Source organism: Peromyscus maniculatus, chromosome 2 (genome assembly GCF_049852395.1).
Source record: "Peromyscus maniculatus bairdii isolate BWxNUB_F1_BW_parent chromosome 2, HU_Pman_BW_mat_3.1, whole genome shotgun sequence".
In the NCBI taxonomy this organism is placed as follows: domain Eukaryota; kingdom Metazoa; phylum Chordata; class Mammalia; order Rodentia; family Cricetidae; genus Peromyscus; species Peromyscus maniculatus.
In genome coordinates this window covers 120,574,798-120,591,683 of record NC_134853.1, presented here as the reverse complement: position 1 = coordinate 120,591,683, position 16,886 = coordinate 120,574,798, and the positions used below count along the sequence as shown (strand labels likewise).

Here is a 16,886-nt window from a genome sequence, read left to right as displayed (position 1 = left end):
AACGGCCACCGATTAAGTTAGAACCTGGGCATTGGGGAAGTAGGAGAGAAAGGAGATTCTGTTCCAGTGCTCTTCTGTTACACTAGTACCACCCTTCTGAGAAGCAGGCTGGCACAAAGTATCACACTCTTAAGGGAAGCTACTAGTGAGCAAGTCTGTTCTAGGACATCTTTATTTAAACCAGTAAGGCCTGGTTTGGTGACGGGGACACATCCTTTTTGCTGAGGTTCTTGCTAAAATCTTCATCAAATTTAAGAAATTATCTCCTTTGCATGTGTGACTGTGACTGTGACTCTCTCTCTCTCTCTCTCTCTCTCTCTCTCTCTCTCTCTCTCTCTCTCTCTCTCTGTGTGTGTGTGTGTGTGTGTGTGTGTGTGTGTAAAAAGACCTTTTTTTAAAAGCCTGCCATTGGCCAAAACTTTTACTTTAAGCATTTTAACCTTTTTTTTTTTTAATCAAAACAAAGTATAGACCATAGTAAGTTTATTTTCTATTCTCTGAGGACTCCATGTGGTCTTAGAATCATGCTTCTCAGACTGCCACATTGTGAATTCTTCCCATGTCTTCTTGTCTTGCTCTTGGTCTTGTTTTCCTTGGTGCTTCAGAGTATCTGGACTGATGCTGGCCACTGTGAGCACATGTTTGGGAGTGTCTTTCCTACCTGTCTTCATCCTTTTGGCCCCAGTCTGCTGTGGGATGGTCTGTATGTCAGATGTGTTGCTCTGATTGGTTAATAAATAAAACACTGATTGGCCAGTAGCCAGGCAGGAGGAAGTATAGGCAGCACGAGGAGAAGAATTCTGGGAAGTGGAAGGCTGAGTCAGAATTCTGGGAAGTGGAAGGCTGAGTCAGAGAGACACTGCCAGCCGCCGCCATGACAAGCAACATGTGAAGATGCCAGTGAGCCACGAGCCACGTGGCAAGGTATAGATTAATAGAAATGGGTTAATTTAAGATAGAAGAACAGTTAGCAAGAAGTCTGCCACGGCCATACAGTTTGTAAGCAATATAAGTCTCTGTGTGTTTACTTGGTTAGGTCTGAGCAGCTGCAAGACTGGCGGGTAAGAGAGAATTGTCCTGACTGTGGGCCAGGCAGGAAAACTCCAGCTACACCAGTCCAAACATCCTCTCTTCTTTAACACTAGCTTCCAACTTCTCTGAGCAGTTATGAGTTCCTTTTTCTCTCTTCTCCTACAGCAACCCAAGCAAGACCTCTAGGGTGATAACCATACTCCTTGTACCCCCTCCATCTGTTTCCCCATGAACCATGGGCTTCTTAGAGACTTGTTATTTTTGTAACTAATTCTGAGGAGCAGCATGGCATGTGAAATTTAGCAAGGAACTAACTGTGGATGTGTGTATGAATGAGCGAGTTCATTCATTCATTCACTCCAACGCTTTCTCTTTTTTATTCAAAATAAACTTTTTCTTCCAATCATTCTTCTCGTTGATGGATGCCACTTCTAGAGCATCTTTTTAGGGTTTCTCGTGCTGCGATGAACAGCAGGACTGAAAGCAGCGAGGGGGTTTACTTCAGCTCTCAGCTGCGTCCAGCATGAAAGGAAGTTAGTGCAAGAATTCAAGGCAGGAACCCGGAGGCCGGAACTGGAGCAGAAGTCTTGGAGGAATGTTGCTTACTGTCTAGAGCCCATGGCTTGCTCAGTCTGCTCTTGTATACAGCAAGGACCATCTGCCAGAGGTACCACCCCCCACAGTGGGCTCAGCCCTTCAACATCAATCATTAATCAAGAAAATTCCTAAAGGCCAATCTAATGGAGGCGTTTTCTCAATTAAGATTCCCTCTTCCCAGATATGACTAGGTTTGTGTCAAGTTGACAAAAACCAACCAGGACAAGAAGTGAGGTGACATCTCAAAACCCAGATGCTGCAGAACCAGAGACTATAGGCAGTACATTATAAGACTTTATATATAACACACTTTGGAAATATTTACATAATTTCATTATCTATAAACTTTTGCTTTTACTGCTATTTTAAGGAATAAAAAGCTCTCTGTCTCTCACGGCTTTTACAAATGAGATGTTTTGGAACAGTTCATTCTGAGAATTCTGGCAGCTTCCCCAGTATACTGGAGATCCGTGATGGTTTGAAATTATTTATCTGTGCTCCACTGGGGTTCCCTTTTTGTTTTGGGGAGTTTTTTCTTTAGTTTTATTTATTTACTTTTAGGAGTATGTATGTGAGTCTGTGTGTGTGTGTTTATGTGCACCACAAGCATGCAGGAGCCTGTGGGAGCTGAAGAGGGTATCGGAAACCCTAGACTTGGTCTTACAGAAAGTTGAGAGCTACCCATGCTGGGTGATGGGAACTGAACCTGGGTCCTCTGCAAGAGCAGTGAGTGCCTTGGCTGCTGAACATCTCTCCGGCCCCTTCTGTGCTTTACAGACAGGGTCTCCCTGGGTGTCCCTGCCAGGAAACTTTAGCTCTCCTGCCTTCACCCTCAAGTGCTCCACGACCGCAGGTATGTGCCACCACACCTGGCACCTCCTTTTCAATTAAAATAAATTAATAAATAAAAAGCGCACATTAACTTTTTTTCCTTTTGTGGGGTGGGTAGGTGCTGGACTGAAAGCATGGATATGTTTCCACTCATAAATAAGAAACTTAGGGTTTCTTTTTTTTTTTTCTTTTATGAGAAATGAAAATGGAAAACCTAAAAGTCTTACCAACTTTGGCTAAGTTATTTGGAAATAACTGAATCATACACTCACTCTCATAAACAAAGCACCCATCTGGGTGACATCAACATGGATTTTAGTCTCATTGTGGGGTCTCAGTCTCTTGTTGCTATTAACCTTGGATGGGAGAGAACGCCAGGTAGTCTGGTTAACCCTCAGGAAGGCTGGATAGATTCGACCTCCTTCAGTGCTCTGATGAACAGTAGTGACTCCTAGTGAGAAATGGCAAGGTGTCTGCATCGCTAACCTGCTTTCAGAGCTGTGGTTCAACAGAAAGTGCTTTTTAGTAAGAGACAGAAAATCTCAACTGGAGGTGCTGTTTCTAGGAGACATTTGGGTCTAAATCAGTTGCTTTACTTTTCCAAAGTCTCTGCTTTGTCATTTGCAAAAAGGGAGAGAAGGTTGCCCTCTCACCCAGCTGTGAGACATCCTATAGACCAGCATGTGGAGACTTACACCTCGGTGTTTTATAATGCAAATACAAGATGCTATTAGGAATAAAGAGAAAAACAGAATTTTTAGGGGAAAGTAATGTTTTCCATTCACCATATAAAGCTTTCAAAACATAATGTCTTTCATTATACATAGTGGGAAGAAAATGGAAAAAATATAATTCAATACACTTTCTCCTCTAGGTCATGGAAATACCCCCTACCCCTAAAAGTACAAGAATCCAAGCTCACTTAAATGTAAGGAAGAGAAGCCACTGTCACCCAAGCTGGCAGGAAGGTAGTGCTGGATTTCTCTCTGTGGCTTCATTCTTGCTCCAGTGCAGGGCCTACCAGCCTGGGCAAATGCTGCCCTTTCAGCATCTTGCAACACCTGTCCCTGCACTTCAGCTTAATCAGCGCCTTGTGGTAAGGACAAACTGGGCTCAGTCAGGGCATGCTCTGGGTCACAGGCAAGAAAAATGTCAACCCTGGCTGCGGGAGCCAAGAGTTAACGGTTTAGGGATTTGGTTACATTTACTAGCATGGGCATCTCAGGAGCTGCCCTGGCATGTGCCTCTGCCAGATGACAGCCTGAGACAGGGGTGGGGCAACTGGAAAACAGCAACGTGGACTCCTCTGGAAGTATCGGTGTCTTGTCTGTCTGCCTGTTCCGCCCCCCCCCCCTCTTCCCATTCCCCTGAACATGCAGAGCTCTCTGTTTGGAAATTTCCATGCACCCCTAGTAACCTGGCGAACATCTCCTGCAAATGCTTTCACCTCATCCTCACTCAGGAGGGCACCCTTGACCTCTCTGTGCTATTACTACCATCTCCCATGATCACACTCTTGACTATGAGCTCTGGCCGCTGTTGTCTCAGGACAGTTCTCAAGAATAGCCACTCCCTAACTGTGTGATGCAGTCCTGTTTCCCGTTCTGTGTGTCATCTGGAAAGGACTGGCTCCACAGCAAGCCTTCTCTAGCCCACTCCAGCCCTCAAGGGGTTGTCCCCACCAAAATCCCAGCTCTCCACTTAGGACGTCTCCTGCACAGCCTCATGACTGCTCTAGAACTGGGTTTGTTTTCTACAGATGTGGGGGTATTGTGTTCCCCAAAATATTGTGTACCTTAATAAACTTACCTGGGGTCAGAGAACAGACAGCCACTAGATACAAAGGCTAGAAAATGGTGGCACTCACACCTTTAATCCTAGCATTCCAGAGATAGAAATCCCTCTGCATCTCTGTGAGTTCAAGGCCACATTGGAAATAGCCAAGCATGGTGACACGCCTTTAATCCCAGAAAGCCAGCCTTTAATCCCAGGGAGTGGTGGTAGAAAGCAGGAAGATATATAAGGCGTGAGGGCCAGAAACTAGAAGGCTTTTGGCTGGTTAAGCATTTGGCTGGTTAAGCATTTGGCCTGGTTAAGCTTTCAGGCTATGGAGCAGCACAGTTCAGCTGCGATTCATTCTGGATGAGGACTCAGAGGCTTCCAGTCTAAGGAAACAGGACCAGCTGAGGAACTGTGAGGTGAGATAGCTGTGGCTTATTCTGTCTCTCTGATCTACCAGCATGGACTCCAATAACTGGCCTCGGGTTTGATTTTATTAATAAGAACTTTTAAGATTCCTGCTACAACAGAGTGCCTTTGTTGGGAGACAGTAAGGGCCTGGACAGCAGGGACTACGTTAACATGAACTTGACTTTATATTCAACAAACAGGAATTAATGCCATGTTCCAAGTACCAAGGTATGTCTTCTAGCCTTGCAGATGAGCACAAAGACACAGGTGAGGAGGCAGACAAGCAGGTAACAGTATACCTGACTTAAATATAACGAGGGTCTAAGCCTGGTCCCATTGGGGGTGTTCGCCTGCAACATCTCCAGACATGGGATGCTGCTCTCTTCCCTGGAAGCTCTGTGTAGATCAGGAAATGTACTCTAAGCTATGCAAGTCGAGTAGGAAGATAGAATATGTGACCCCCCCCTCCCCGCCACCCCCACAGCAGTCAATCCATTCGACACTCTGAGCAGACAGCTCTGAGCACCTGGTCCAATACCTATCACTCTGTACCCTAATTACCCAGCTAGGGTCTGGCTTCTCTGAAAAGTAAAAACTCATGAAGCTCTCCAAGAGGACAACTTGCTTGCCACAGCCTAATCTAGTATCAAGACATGTCAAGTTCAATGAGCAACTGAAGAATGAGTCTGTGCAAAGAAATAAAAACATGGAAGGTTTTCTTAGGAAATTAAAATGAAATAGGCCCCATTAATTCAAGTTATCACTCCTGTGTGATATGTTGCCATTTTATAGGTAAGACTCAAGGAAAACATATGGAGAGTCTCCAGTTGTAGAAAGATCCTAACTGACTGGCAAATCTCCACATTACCAAGTTCATCTCCAACCACATTTTTTTTTTTTTGTTTTGTTTTTGTTTGTTTGTTTTGTTTTTCGAGACAGGGTTTCTATGTGTAGCTTTGCGCCTTTCCTGGAACTCACTTGGTATTCACAGAGATCCGCCTGCCTCTGCCTCCCGAGTGCTGGGATTAAAGGCGTGCGCCACCACCGCCCAGCCCTCCAACCACATTTCCTCCTCCTTTTCCCCAAATCTTCCATTTTCCTGAAGGATTTCAAAAATAGTGACTTTGAACTATTCAATGACTTAACTTTGAATTTCCTAACGAGACCAAAGTGGGTCAGAACTGCCACTGCCACTGTGCTCACAGCACGACCAGGAACAATCAGTTTGGCACCATGAGATCAACTGAAGACAACAGGCCCATGATCCTGCCCAGCTCTGCCCCCCATTCTGAGTCCTAAGAAAAACCACATTTATCCCCAATGTCTGAGGGTGTGTTTAGACCCTGTATTTATAGTACTGTGTGAGAAAATTGCTCTCTTCAGGAAGAACAGACAGGTGTGTCCTTGGTAACACTATATCCACAGTAGTGAGGCCTGGGTTTTAAAAGCCTGTGGTTTATTTCACATTGTGAGGTGAGGATTGTCCATTATGTTCAAGAAAAACAAAAACAAGGAAAAACTCTCTCATGACGTATGGTTCCAAAACCATACTAGAAATTACATCCCAGGACTTTTAAAGGTCTTTCCTTCCGGCAGGAATCCACCTGTCTAAATGGACGGCACCAAGGAAGGCGTGCCCTTGCTCCCTCAGCAGTATTTACTCAACACCTCTTCTACTATGGGCTCCACCGGAAGCTCTTTGAATAGAACAGAAGCCGGGACAGATAAACCCCGTCCTCATGGAACTTACAGTCTAGCACAGCCAATGCAAACAGCAGTAAATAAAATCACTGTGGTGAGCACACCAAGTATAAACATATGGGGCCTGAGAAGGCTTACACTGGAGGGCCACGGAGGCTTTCGGGAGAAACTGCCTGTCATTACCTGGGAGAATACAGGAACACAGTGTCTTCCACTCAGCAAATTCACAGAATTCAAACATCTCAAAGCTCATAGGCTCATCCACTCTGAGAGGGGCTGTGAAAGAACTATTGGGAACATTTACCAGGAAGGAGTATGGTAGGAGGACAGGATGCTTCTGGAACGGAGGGGCCGGGAGTTTAGTCCAGCAATCTCATTTGCACTGGAGCACAGCACTGGAAACCTAAGTGTGCAGGCTCGTTTCTCCCACCCTTAGCAATTCAACAATTCGTTTATCTCTTACCAACTGTTTAACAATTTCCCTCTTTTTCCTCAAGGACAAGAAGAGCTGTGGGTTTCTCTAATGAGATGTTCTCTTTTGAACATAAAAGCTATCAAGGGGGGAAGAAAACGAGGGCTGGCACCAGCTTTGGTTGAATGGGTTAATAAGGAAGGACCGACTCGATCGATCGATCAATCGAGAGTCTGAAGTCTGATACTCTCATTCAAACCTCCACAAATGTGACTGGTAGAAACATTAATAACACACAACCTGGTGGAAATGCAACAGTATCACAGAGCTTCCTAAAAGCTAACATTAGTGAGCTGCACCAATGATAGAACAGTGCCCAGCTCACTAGATACAACCACTCACCCCCCTCCCACACACACATACACTCTTCAATTGCCAGGTGCACGCGCGCGCGCGCGCGCGTGTGTGTGTGTGTGTGTGTGTGTGTGTGTGTGTGTGTGTGTGTGTGTAGAAGGGGACACACAATGTTTGGTTAAAACTGTACTAAAAGGGTTCTTATACTAGAATATTCTAGAACTTTCAAATGCTAATTTCATGATGACTATTCAAGTTTCCCAAACTAGTTTTCAGTAAACTGGTATTCTTCCGTAAATGCATACCCTAAAAAACCTGACCCTAGACCCCTCTCTTTTCACTAGGCTCAGCACTGGTGTGGCCCATTAGAGACGGAAAACTAAGAGTTTAAACACAGGGGCTGCCTCCAAAGAGCTCTTTTGCCATGAAGAGTAACTGAGCCGAGGATGCAGCTCTGTGGTGGAGTTTGCCTAGCGCGCTCAAGGCTCAGTCCCAGCATGGAAGTGAGAGGCGAGGACCGCACTGGCTGGGGCTGCCCTTTGACTGGCCAGAGAACAGAGAACTCCACAGGAGGAGGCCATCTCCCAGGCAGCAGGCATGCTCGCAGAAGAAAGTGGCACTGCCCACATTTAGTGAAGTAGGACAGGACAATCAGTCGTCTTATATTCTCTCACTAAAGACTCAGAATTCTGGAAAATCTAGCGTCCTTTGGGCATATCGTTCGACCCTCAAATTCACCTTCCTTTCTTTTCTATTTTTCCCTTGGTTTTGTTTTTCGACACAGGGTTTCTTTGTGTAGGCCTGACTGTCTTGAAACTCAAACTCAGCGATCCCCCTGCCTCTGCTTCCCAGGTGCTGGGATTAAAGGTGGGCACCACGACCGCCCGGCCTCCCCTGTCTTTCTTAGCACTGGAGTCTATGCGGCCAATTTGTTATGAAGAAGCACTACCTCTCTCCCAAGAGCAGTGACCTGCTCAGAACTTCACAAAAGCTGCCTGGAGTCTACCAGCTCATACCTCCCACCACAAACTCTGGGTTCGGAGGAAAGGAGATCAATACTCGGTCTTGATGAGCCGGCGTGAACTGCACTCAATTGCAAGGCTTGGTGAATGCTTGGTTTTGATCTTTTCTTTATTAAAGAATGATCAGACAGTAATAAAGGACCACGGAGATGAGCCCCTTTACTTTAAAATGTTGGACAGAGAGATCGTAAGAGGTGGGACTACTTGAGTCCTTGCCCCCTGGCTGGCTAGAAGTGAGCACATGCCTTTCAGCTGTCTGGAGATGAACAACTGATACGAGTGCATTGGGACCGTAGAGAAAGTCCTGGGGGAGGCCAGCGCTCAGGTCAGTATTCGGACTGGCAGAGATGAGAACAGAACCACAGAGGGAAGGCTCCAAGGCCACCAGGCCACCCTCTCTCCAGCTATAGTCCATACCTAGGCCTCATACCAAGGCTACTATGTTTACATTTTTATCACCCATCAACTTAGTTTCACCCTCAAGGTCTCCTTCAGTTAACCCTGATACATCATAATTTGTTGCTACAGAAAACTTGGCTCTATGAAAGGGAAAAATTTAATGACATGCCAAAACCTTTTCTTACATAAAAACAAAACAAAACAAAAAACCTGACTTGTTCTACCATATTTCTCCTTAGAAATGAAAACATTTGTTAAGGTTTCCTTGGCCACTAAGGGAGGAAAACTGTGTTTATGCTGTGTTTAATCCATAGAGACTCAGCGTCCAGTGCTGCCAAGGAGGCCCTGAAACTTCCTGTCTCGGTAGTTGTGATCCTCTGAAAATAAAGCCAGCCCTCCGGTCCAAATGTGCCCACTGCTTTTCGAATGTGTATACTTCACCAGGTTGTCATAAATAAATCGTGTCTTGATTTAGGCTTCATTGGCTCCTGCTGCTATTCTAAGATCTAGGCAGTCTAAACTTTCCCCCGAGGCAGCAGTTGTGGGAGAGAAAATGCTAGCGTGAGTGCAACTTACCAGTCCCGAAGCTCTCCTCCCCACAAAGGGACAGTTTGCTTGCATCCATCAAGTTCCCAAAGAACTTCCAGCCAGTCGGGGTCTCATACAAAGCGATCTTTGTGGCGTTTGCTACCCTTCAAAGGCATGAAATCAAAGTCACATCACAGCAGGACTGTGAGCAGAGTCATGTGAGGATGGAGAAGAGCAGCCATCATTGTAACCAAGGGTCCCATTTAACATTTCTTAGAGGTAGACATAATTCTACGTATGGTGGAAAATCAGAAAAGAAAACTTGGGCACAAGGGGCTCTTCTGTATGGATTCAGAGGAAGGTGGAGAAGAGGAAGAAGAAAGGATTAATGCAGATCACAGTTTAATACTTGAGGGTTAACAAGGGAAGGGTAAAGAGCAGGGTCGAGGCATTTAAACCCATGTGTCTGGGTACAAAACACATCTACAAGCATCTCATAAAGAGCAACAGAATGGTGTTTTGATGTGCTTATTAACAGTCACAGGGGTCAGCATTTCACAGAGAAGGTGCAGAGCAAGTCACACAGGCAGATGACCCACAGCCCGTACTCAGCTTCCAACCAGTGTTTCTTATTTATCTGCAGATGTCCCACCTGCGGGGTCTCCCTTTCCTAACAGCCTCACCCATGCTGATAAGTAGTTTTGTTCTCCTCCAACAAATCTTTTACTCCTTCCTATACAGCTTTAGACTACAGAAGACCTCTGGGAAGGGCTCAGTAGTGGGGAGCACGCTGAGCGTGTGCAAGGCCCTGGAACAGATTCCCAGCACTGATAAATAAATGAATGAGGAAAGAAATTTGGAGTGGGTTTTTAACCCTCTCCTCTAAAAAATTCCCCTACTGTTTGAATAGTGGAAGTTGCCTGATAATTTTAATGCAGTCTCAGCGAGGTTTGCATTCCAGGATGCCGGCCTCCTTCCAAGCAAAGCTGAGTGGCTTGTGCCTGAATTCTAACGGGAAGGAAAATCAAATCTATGATTCTAAGAACCATGAGAGCACTTTCAGATACGGTGTTTCAGTTCTGAGTCTACACGGAATATCAATTTTTCCAAAAATTCTAATTAAAGTACTTCTGAAAAGGCACAGAAGGCATTCAGGGCCACCACAGTATGGCCACCAAGCAGCTCTGAGCTCGTGTCGGGTCTGGAGGCAGAAACACAGGCTTCAGATGCTGCCCTGAGTCAGCTGTGACATTTCAGCAAGGCTGGCAACTCCCGACTCCCAGCTCCTCATTCTTGAAGTCAGGGTGCCAGGAGGATGAAGAGATGGAGAGCATGAAGAACTCCACAGAAGCTCACCATCCCGGCATCAATCATGCTTTCCTTATTACCTGAAGTGAAGCCAGCAGTAATTCTGTGACCACCTCATTTCCAAAATGAAAACACTGCCTGGTCTAGCAGTTGGGGGCTGAGGCTCTGTGTTCAAATCCCGGTTTAGCCACTTGCCGAGTGGCTGCGTCTGGACAGCTCCTTGACCTTTTGACACCCACCAGTCAAGTGGGGTTATTAACAGCATTTAATATTAACAGCATGAAACTGAATGACTTAATCAAACATGTAAGATATTTATTGTCCTGGACAAGGGGCCATTCCTAAAGCTCAGCTACTACTCTAAGTGTCTAGACCAACACACTCTTCTTTTTTCACGGTCATGGCCTTTTACTCATTCACTCTTGACCATTTATTTAGCAAAAAATTCCTGAGCACCCAACATGTTCTAGCACTGGTTTGTCATTTATTACTTTTCATTTTTAATTGTTTTACATGCACACTGCTCAACAAAAATGATCCTGCATAGATCAAGAATAATGCCTTGAGTACAAAGAGAGAACCACACATTCATTTATTCACTAACATTCACTATCTCCTTAATTTAAAAAAAAAATAATGAATGTGTATACACCTTATGGTATTTAGGCACACTGTTAAGCAGAATCAAGACGCTTAAAACAAAAACAAAAAAACAAAAACAAAAAACTAACAACAGTGTTTTCTGTGTAGAAGTGATAGTCTAGCTGGGGATACAAACAGACAGCCTCTCAGAATTCAAGGTGGTGAATACTAGACAGGAGGGGTGCAGGATGCTGGGGGAGCTCAGAAGAGAGCTAACCCTGAAAACACCTCATTCAAGAGAGATGCTGCAGCAGCTGGCCATGCTGGAAGGGGAGGACGCATGCTCCAGGCACAGTGAGGACATAATGAAGAACGGAGATTTGAGACAGGTGGGCCCCAGGACGGAGACCTACCGGTCCAGGGCGCCACTGGTGGGCATGCTGCGTGCAAAGCCACGGACCCCAGTCTGCTGGAAATACGGAATGCTGAAGATGTTGGCAGCGATGACGGCCACAGAGTCAGAAGGGTTCACGAAGAACCCGTGCTTGCCAAGAATCATGTTCCGATCCTTTGGAAGAAGGGAGATCCAAAGTAAAACCTTTTCATCCAACAATGGTACACAAAAGCAAAGATCATCCGTGGAGTGTTAGAAAACTCAAAATGGATCCTATACTCACACTGGGCTTTAAACACTGGATGTTTAGTGGATTTGTACAGGGCTGTTGGACCAAAGGCACCTCCATGCTCCAGAGGTAAAACTGGTTTCAATTAAAGTGTAAGCACAACCCCCTACCCCACCCCCACCTTTGAGCTAAACTGTCTGTTCTCCCTCCAGGGGCCCACTAACTTTAACCTCCTAGACCTTTGCAAACTCTGGAACCAATCATGTTTCTCCCAGAGGAGGGGGAAGGATGTACAAGAGAGGAAATGTTGGCTGTTTACGCAGTTTGACAGGTCTACTGGGCATCCTTTGAGGAACAAAGGCAGACTTCTTCAAGGAAGGGCTGCTAAATCATGGTCCCCCCCCCCATTTGATACTGGACCCAACAAACGAGGCTGCCACCTTCACTGCTTCCGAGGTGCCTCCCATGCAGCTCCATTGAGCACTTGAGAATGTGGCGGGGCAACGCCAGGCCACGCCGCACGGAAGATGCACTGTGATGTAGTTAGTACCTGCTGAGAGCCCTTTAATTTTCCTAGATTTTGACGTGGGGAAAATTAGTTTTCAGGAAGCAGTCGCTTTTAGCGGGTAAAGCAACCCAAATAAAAAAAACAATGTTATAAACAGAGCACTTACTGTCTACGACACACCTAAGACAAAAATCTCCTTTGTTTTCACGTGGTCACCAACATAAGGAGCAATTTATACACAAAATTTTCATTTTAGAGAAAGGATAAAATGTTAATTCTCTGAACATAATCATTATATTGGCTATAAATAGTTTCGTTATCCAGCTAGTATTAATCCTGCATGGGTATACTATAAGATGGAAACCTTCTCTAGAGGTTAAATGATTAATCAGGTGCTGGTTGAGACCGACCTTAGGATAAGTATCTAGAACTCCACTAGCTTATGAAGTATAGTCATTAAGTCCTAACTGAGGCCTAAACCCTCCACTCAGCAAACTTGAGTGCCTGAAATTAAATGCATTGGTTACCTTTCAAAGACTCTTGTTTCTGCTCAAGGGGGCTTTCAATCATTTGAGCCTGGCCTCTGGTGCAATAAGAGGCCCTTGAGAGTCACTCACCAGGCTCCTGTGGCCAGGTAGAAACTGCCCATTTCCCCCCATCCTCAAAGTCCAGCTTGCATGGGAATTCATTTAAAAGGACTTATTCTCACCCCATCACCATCAAAGGCAGCCCCAAAATCATGCTCCCCTGACTTCATGGTCTCCACCAGGTCGGCAGCGTAGGTGAGGTTGGGGTCGGGATGGTGGCCACCGAAGTCCTCCAGGGGGACACAGTTCACTGCTGAATTTGCAGGGGCACCCAGTTCTTCACAGAGGATCTTCTTTACATACGGTCCCACAACTATTACAAAGTAAGTATGAACAGTCAAAATGTAAGACTTATTAAACCTTTTGAAGGTGAAGGGTGAGGTAAACACACTTTGGGAGGAAGAATGGTGTGGGCAACTCCATATCCCCAGACGTCACAGTCTTTGAAAGGAGTCACCTGCCGAGTCTCCGCCCATTCCCAAACATGCACAGATGAGGCCCTCACGTCTGCTGGCTAGCTGAGGATGACAACAACCTTTCTCAGGAAAGAGGAAGTAGACGTGTTTTGTCAAAACCCGGGGGCCAACAAGGTCCCAATAGAAGGCTGAAGCCCAGCAGGAGAAGATTGTCTCAGGGTGGTCTGCGGTGTCTCAGGAAGCCCTGCAGACCCACGAAGTGGCTCAGGCACAGGCTTTCTTCTCCAACCACACGGACAGGTATGTGGGTTCCAGACCCCTACCACTCAGATACATTACAGTTTTGAATTCCTGCCGAATAGGCAGAAAACCTAAACAGCTATGAAGAGTCACATTCTGTACGTAGGAGAGTCTCATGGCTTCGGTTCATAGACATGGCTGTCCCTCCTGGCCTGGTCGAACAGCCCACAGAGAAAGAAGGTGGGAGATACACATCCTGTTGCTGCTGAGCTTAATCCTCAGCTTGCCCTTGCCCTCAGCTAAGAAAAAGAGTGTCTGGACGCAGGTGGATGGGGGTAGGGCTCAAGAACGTGTCCACCAGAGCACTAGCAAGCAAGCCGATGGCACCCTCCGGTGTATATGTGGGTGCATGAGAAGAACGTGAGTGACCTGCTGCTGAGGGACAGTGGAGTATCCACAACAGCTGCATGGGACTCAAAGCCCAGGGCTTAATGTGAAAACACTGACCTTCACGCCAGCTTACCATGAGGGACATCTCTACCGTTCTACACGCCTACCGTGAGATTTGTGACTGTATAAATATAGGTCTGAAATGGCTGTGAAAAAATTCTGTCTAAGCTACCAGAGGCTTAAGAAGAGGGTTGGGAAGGCACCGTGGCACACACAGCAGAGAGCAACTCCCTGTCTCTGCAGATCCACGAGTCTGTACCTCCATGCATGGCGTCTATGCGGATCTTCAGTCGGTTTGGACCGGACAGTAGCTCCTTCAGCGCATTGAAATCAAAGATGTTTCTCAGCATTGTGGCATAGGCCTCCACCGAGTCTACAATCTCCACTGTGAGAATATTTGACAGTAACAGGAAAAACAAAACATATTATACTCCAAACACTCTATTTCTATAAACCTGCAGTAACTATTCAAAAGGGCAACTGTGACAGCCATTAAATGTCGTCTTATGCACGCTAACAATTTTCCTTGGACAGTGTGATTTTATAGACAAGGAAACCCAAGGTTTGAAAGTCAGAACTTGCCCAGCTAGGGTGGGGCACTTGAATTCCCAGCAGAGGCTGGATGAACTCTGCTGTGCTACCACTCACTGTTTCTACACATCCAAATCACTTCTACTCTGGCATCACTGATGACAGAACAGATAATGCCCACTTTTCAATTTCCTTTTCCGAGGTCCAGTAAAAGGGGGAAGAAGTTCCCTCACTGACTCACTTTCTGCATGTACTGCTAGTGGCTAACCCTAGAACTAGCTTTGCTCAGGAGTTCTGGACATTTTCAGTGCATGAGGAGTCTATGGAACTCTCCGGTGGTGGCTTCCAGACCCTAAGAACACGTGGCACTTTGCGTTTACTGTTTGTGGTGCAACCGTCAGCCCTGGATGCACCCCCTAAAGTTGTCCAATGGAAAAAAAGACAAGCTGAGCTAGGCCAAATGAATGTCACAGAGGTAACCCTCTCAACGTCTTCTTCTTAATATGAATTTATAAATGTTTATTCCATAGATCACTGCAATATCTTGACATTCAACAACAAAATGTGGCCCACGCCTGCCTTTTGGGGGAGTGTCATGTAACCCGAACAATTGTTCTGATCGATTTGCTGAAAGTCAGGGGAGGGGGAACAGTTAAAAAGCCAGGGTAGAGAACCATTCACAATGAGTCTGAATGCTGGCTTTACGGCTCACTGACTTGTGTGAGCTTGTCTCTTGACTCCTCTCTGCTTTTGCTTCTTCCTCTACTGATAGTCTGCAGTGACAGTGCTGGCCACACAGTCTGCATATGAGAATAAAATGGAGCACTACACAAAAACAAAAGAGTAGGAACCCAACAAGGTTAATCGGACAGGTCTTCTAGTCACGGCTGTTGTGGAAACCGAGACCTAGAGTTGGAAACAAATCACCTAAAGTCATACAGTCCATCATTCAGAAGGCCCAGCTCTTGACACTCCGAAAACTCCAGATCTGCTGCGTGATTAACCCATGCAAAGCTGATGGACCACCACTGTCCAAAGCCGAAGACTCATTCTCCCAAAACCTCAAAAGGAAAACTGCTCAAGTTCGAAGCAGGAGTGTGTAGGGAGAGGACGAGAGCAACTTTCCTGTGAGGAAGGGGAAGGGCAGGAGATAAGGAGGGTAAACATGCCTGTGAAGGGCTTGAACTTGTTTTCCAGGTCAAACTGCTGCTTTCCCAGAACACTGAGGTCTACCTTCAAGTCAGGGCAAATGGCATATTCTTCAATTGTCTTGCTGATTTGGAAAATTTTATCAGTGATTGCTTCTGGAGCAGGACCTACAAATCACACAGCAAGCAAGGGTCATCATGTGCAGTTCACGTGAAAACACAACCTGTCACCCAGCAGTTCCTCTACCCTAACACCGAATCACAAAGCATCAAAACCCCTTTTTTTTCCAGGGGTTTTAGAGATACAGTCTCACTACATAGTTTATATTGGCCTTGAAATCACAATTCTCCTGCCTAATCTAATGCTAGGATTACAGGCATGTATCAGTTAATAGCAATTAGAATTTTTTAAAAGAAAATACCATGTTAGTTGCAATTCATGCATAGCTCCTCTTACAGGGAAGGCACAGTAGAGTAAGAAGTACTTAACCATCTCTGAAGGGAAGCAAAGCCCCTTCTTAGGGTGAGAATCAGAGCCCAGGCTTTCCAGTGCTTCAGATACTAGCTTATCCAACTGAATATGTACCTGGCTGTCCTCAAAATGAGAATACTCACCTCCATTAGAAATGTTGAATTTAATCCCAAAATCTCCATTGGGCCCTCCTGGATTGTGGCTGGCCGTCAGAATGATCCCACCAATGGCTTTGATTTTTCGGATGATGCAGGATACAGCAGGAGTGGAGAGGATGCCATTCTGTCCAATAACCAGGCGACCAATCTAGGAGAAGAAATCCAGAACGCATAAATCCAAAGCTACCACAAAGAAATTCTAGGACAAGAAGAAAATGGAGCATGAAACCCTGTTGAACCAGCAAAGATATTTTCTTAAGAAAACACTGGCATTTTGGATGACTCCACCACATTACTAGAATCAAAGCCACTTCTCTTTTTTTTTTTTTTTTTTTTAAAGATTTATTTATTATGTATACAGTGTTCTGCCTGCATGTATGCCTGCAGGCCAGAAGAGGGCACCAGATCTCATTACAGATGGTTGTGAGCCACCATGTGGTTGCTGGGAATTGAACTCAGGACCTCTGGAAGAGCAGCCAGTGCTCCTAACTGCTGAGCCATCTTTCCAGCCCCAAAGCCACTTCTCTTAATTTCTTCTCTCTCTCTCTCTTTCTTTCTCTCTCCCTTCCTTTCTCCCCTCCCCTCCCCTCCCTTCCCCTTCCTTCCTTCCTTCCTTCCTTCCTTCCTTCCTTCCTTCCTTTCTTCCTTTCTTCCTTTCTTTCTAATATGGAACTTTGTAGCTTTGGAGTAGTGTGCTGGGGTGTTGTAAGGCTATGGGAAGAAAGCAAGCATGTGTGTAATAGTCTATTTAGGTCAGGATCTCAGGGTGGATGTACTGAAGGATTGTGAGAAAGCCT

The 16,886-nt window shown here is 45.7% G+C and overlaps 1 protein-coding gene across 2 annotated transcripts in view; it reads right to left on the bottom strand.

Annotated features, from left to right (window-relative positions):
• Pgm1 (phosphoglucomutase 1) overlaps window positions 1–16,886 on the bottom strand; it is a 65,157-nt gene that overhangs the window by 12,544 nt on the left and 35,727 nt on the right. For both annotated transcript variants that reach the window (XM_006974042.2, XM_006974040.4), the window contains exons 2-7: window positions 16,075–16,237; window positions 15,481–15,627; window positions 14,040–14,165; window positions 12,797–12,987; window positions 11,370–11,524; window positions 9,115–9,230 (exon numbers count right to left, since the gene is read on the bottom strand). In XM_006974042.2, the coding sequence (XP_006974104.1) occupies window positions 9,115–9,230; window positions 11,370–11,524; window positions 12,797–12,987; window positions 14,040–14,165; window positions 15,481–15,627; window positions 16,075–16,237 (898 nt within the window). The remainder of the gene's footprint in view (window positions 1–9,114; window positions 9,231–11,369; window positions 11,525–12,796; window positions 12,988–14,039; window positions 14,166–15,480; window positions 15,628–16,074; window positions 16,238–16,886) is intronic.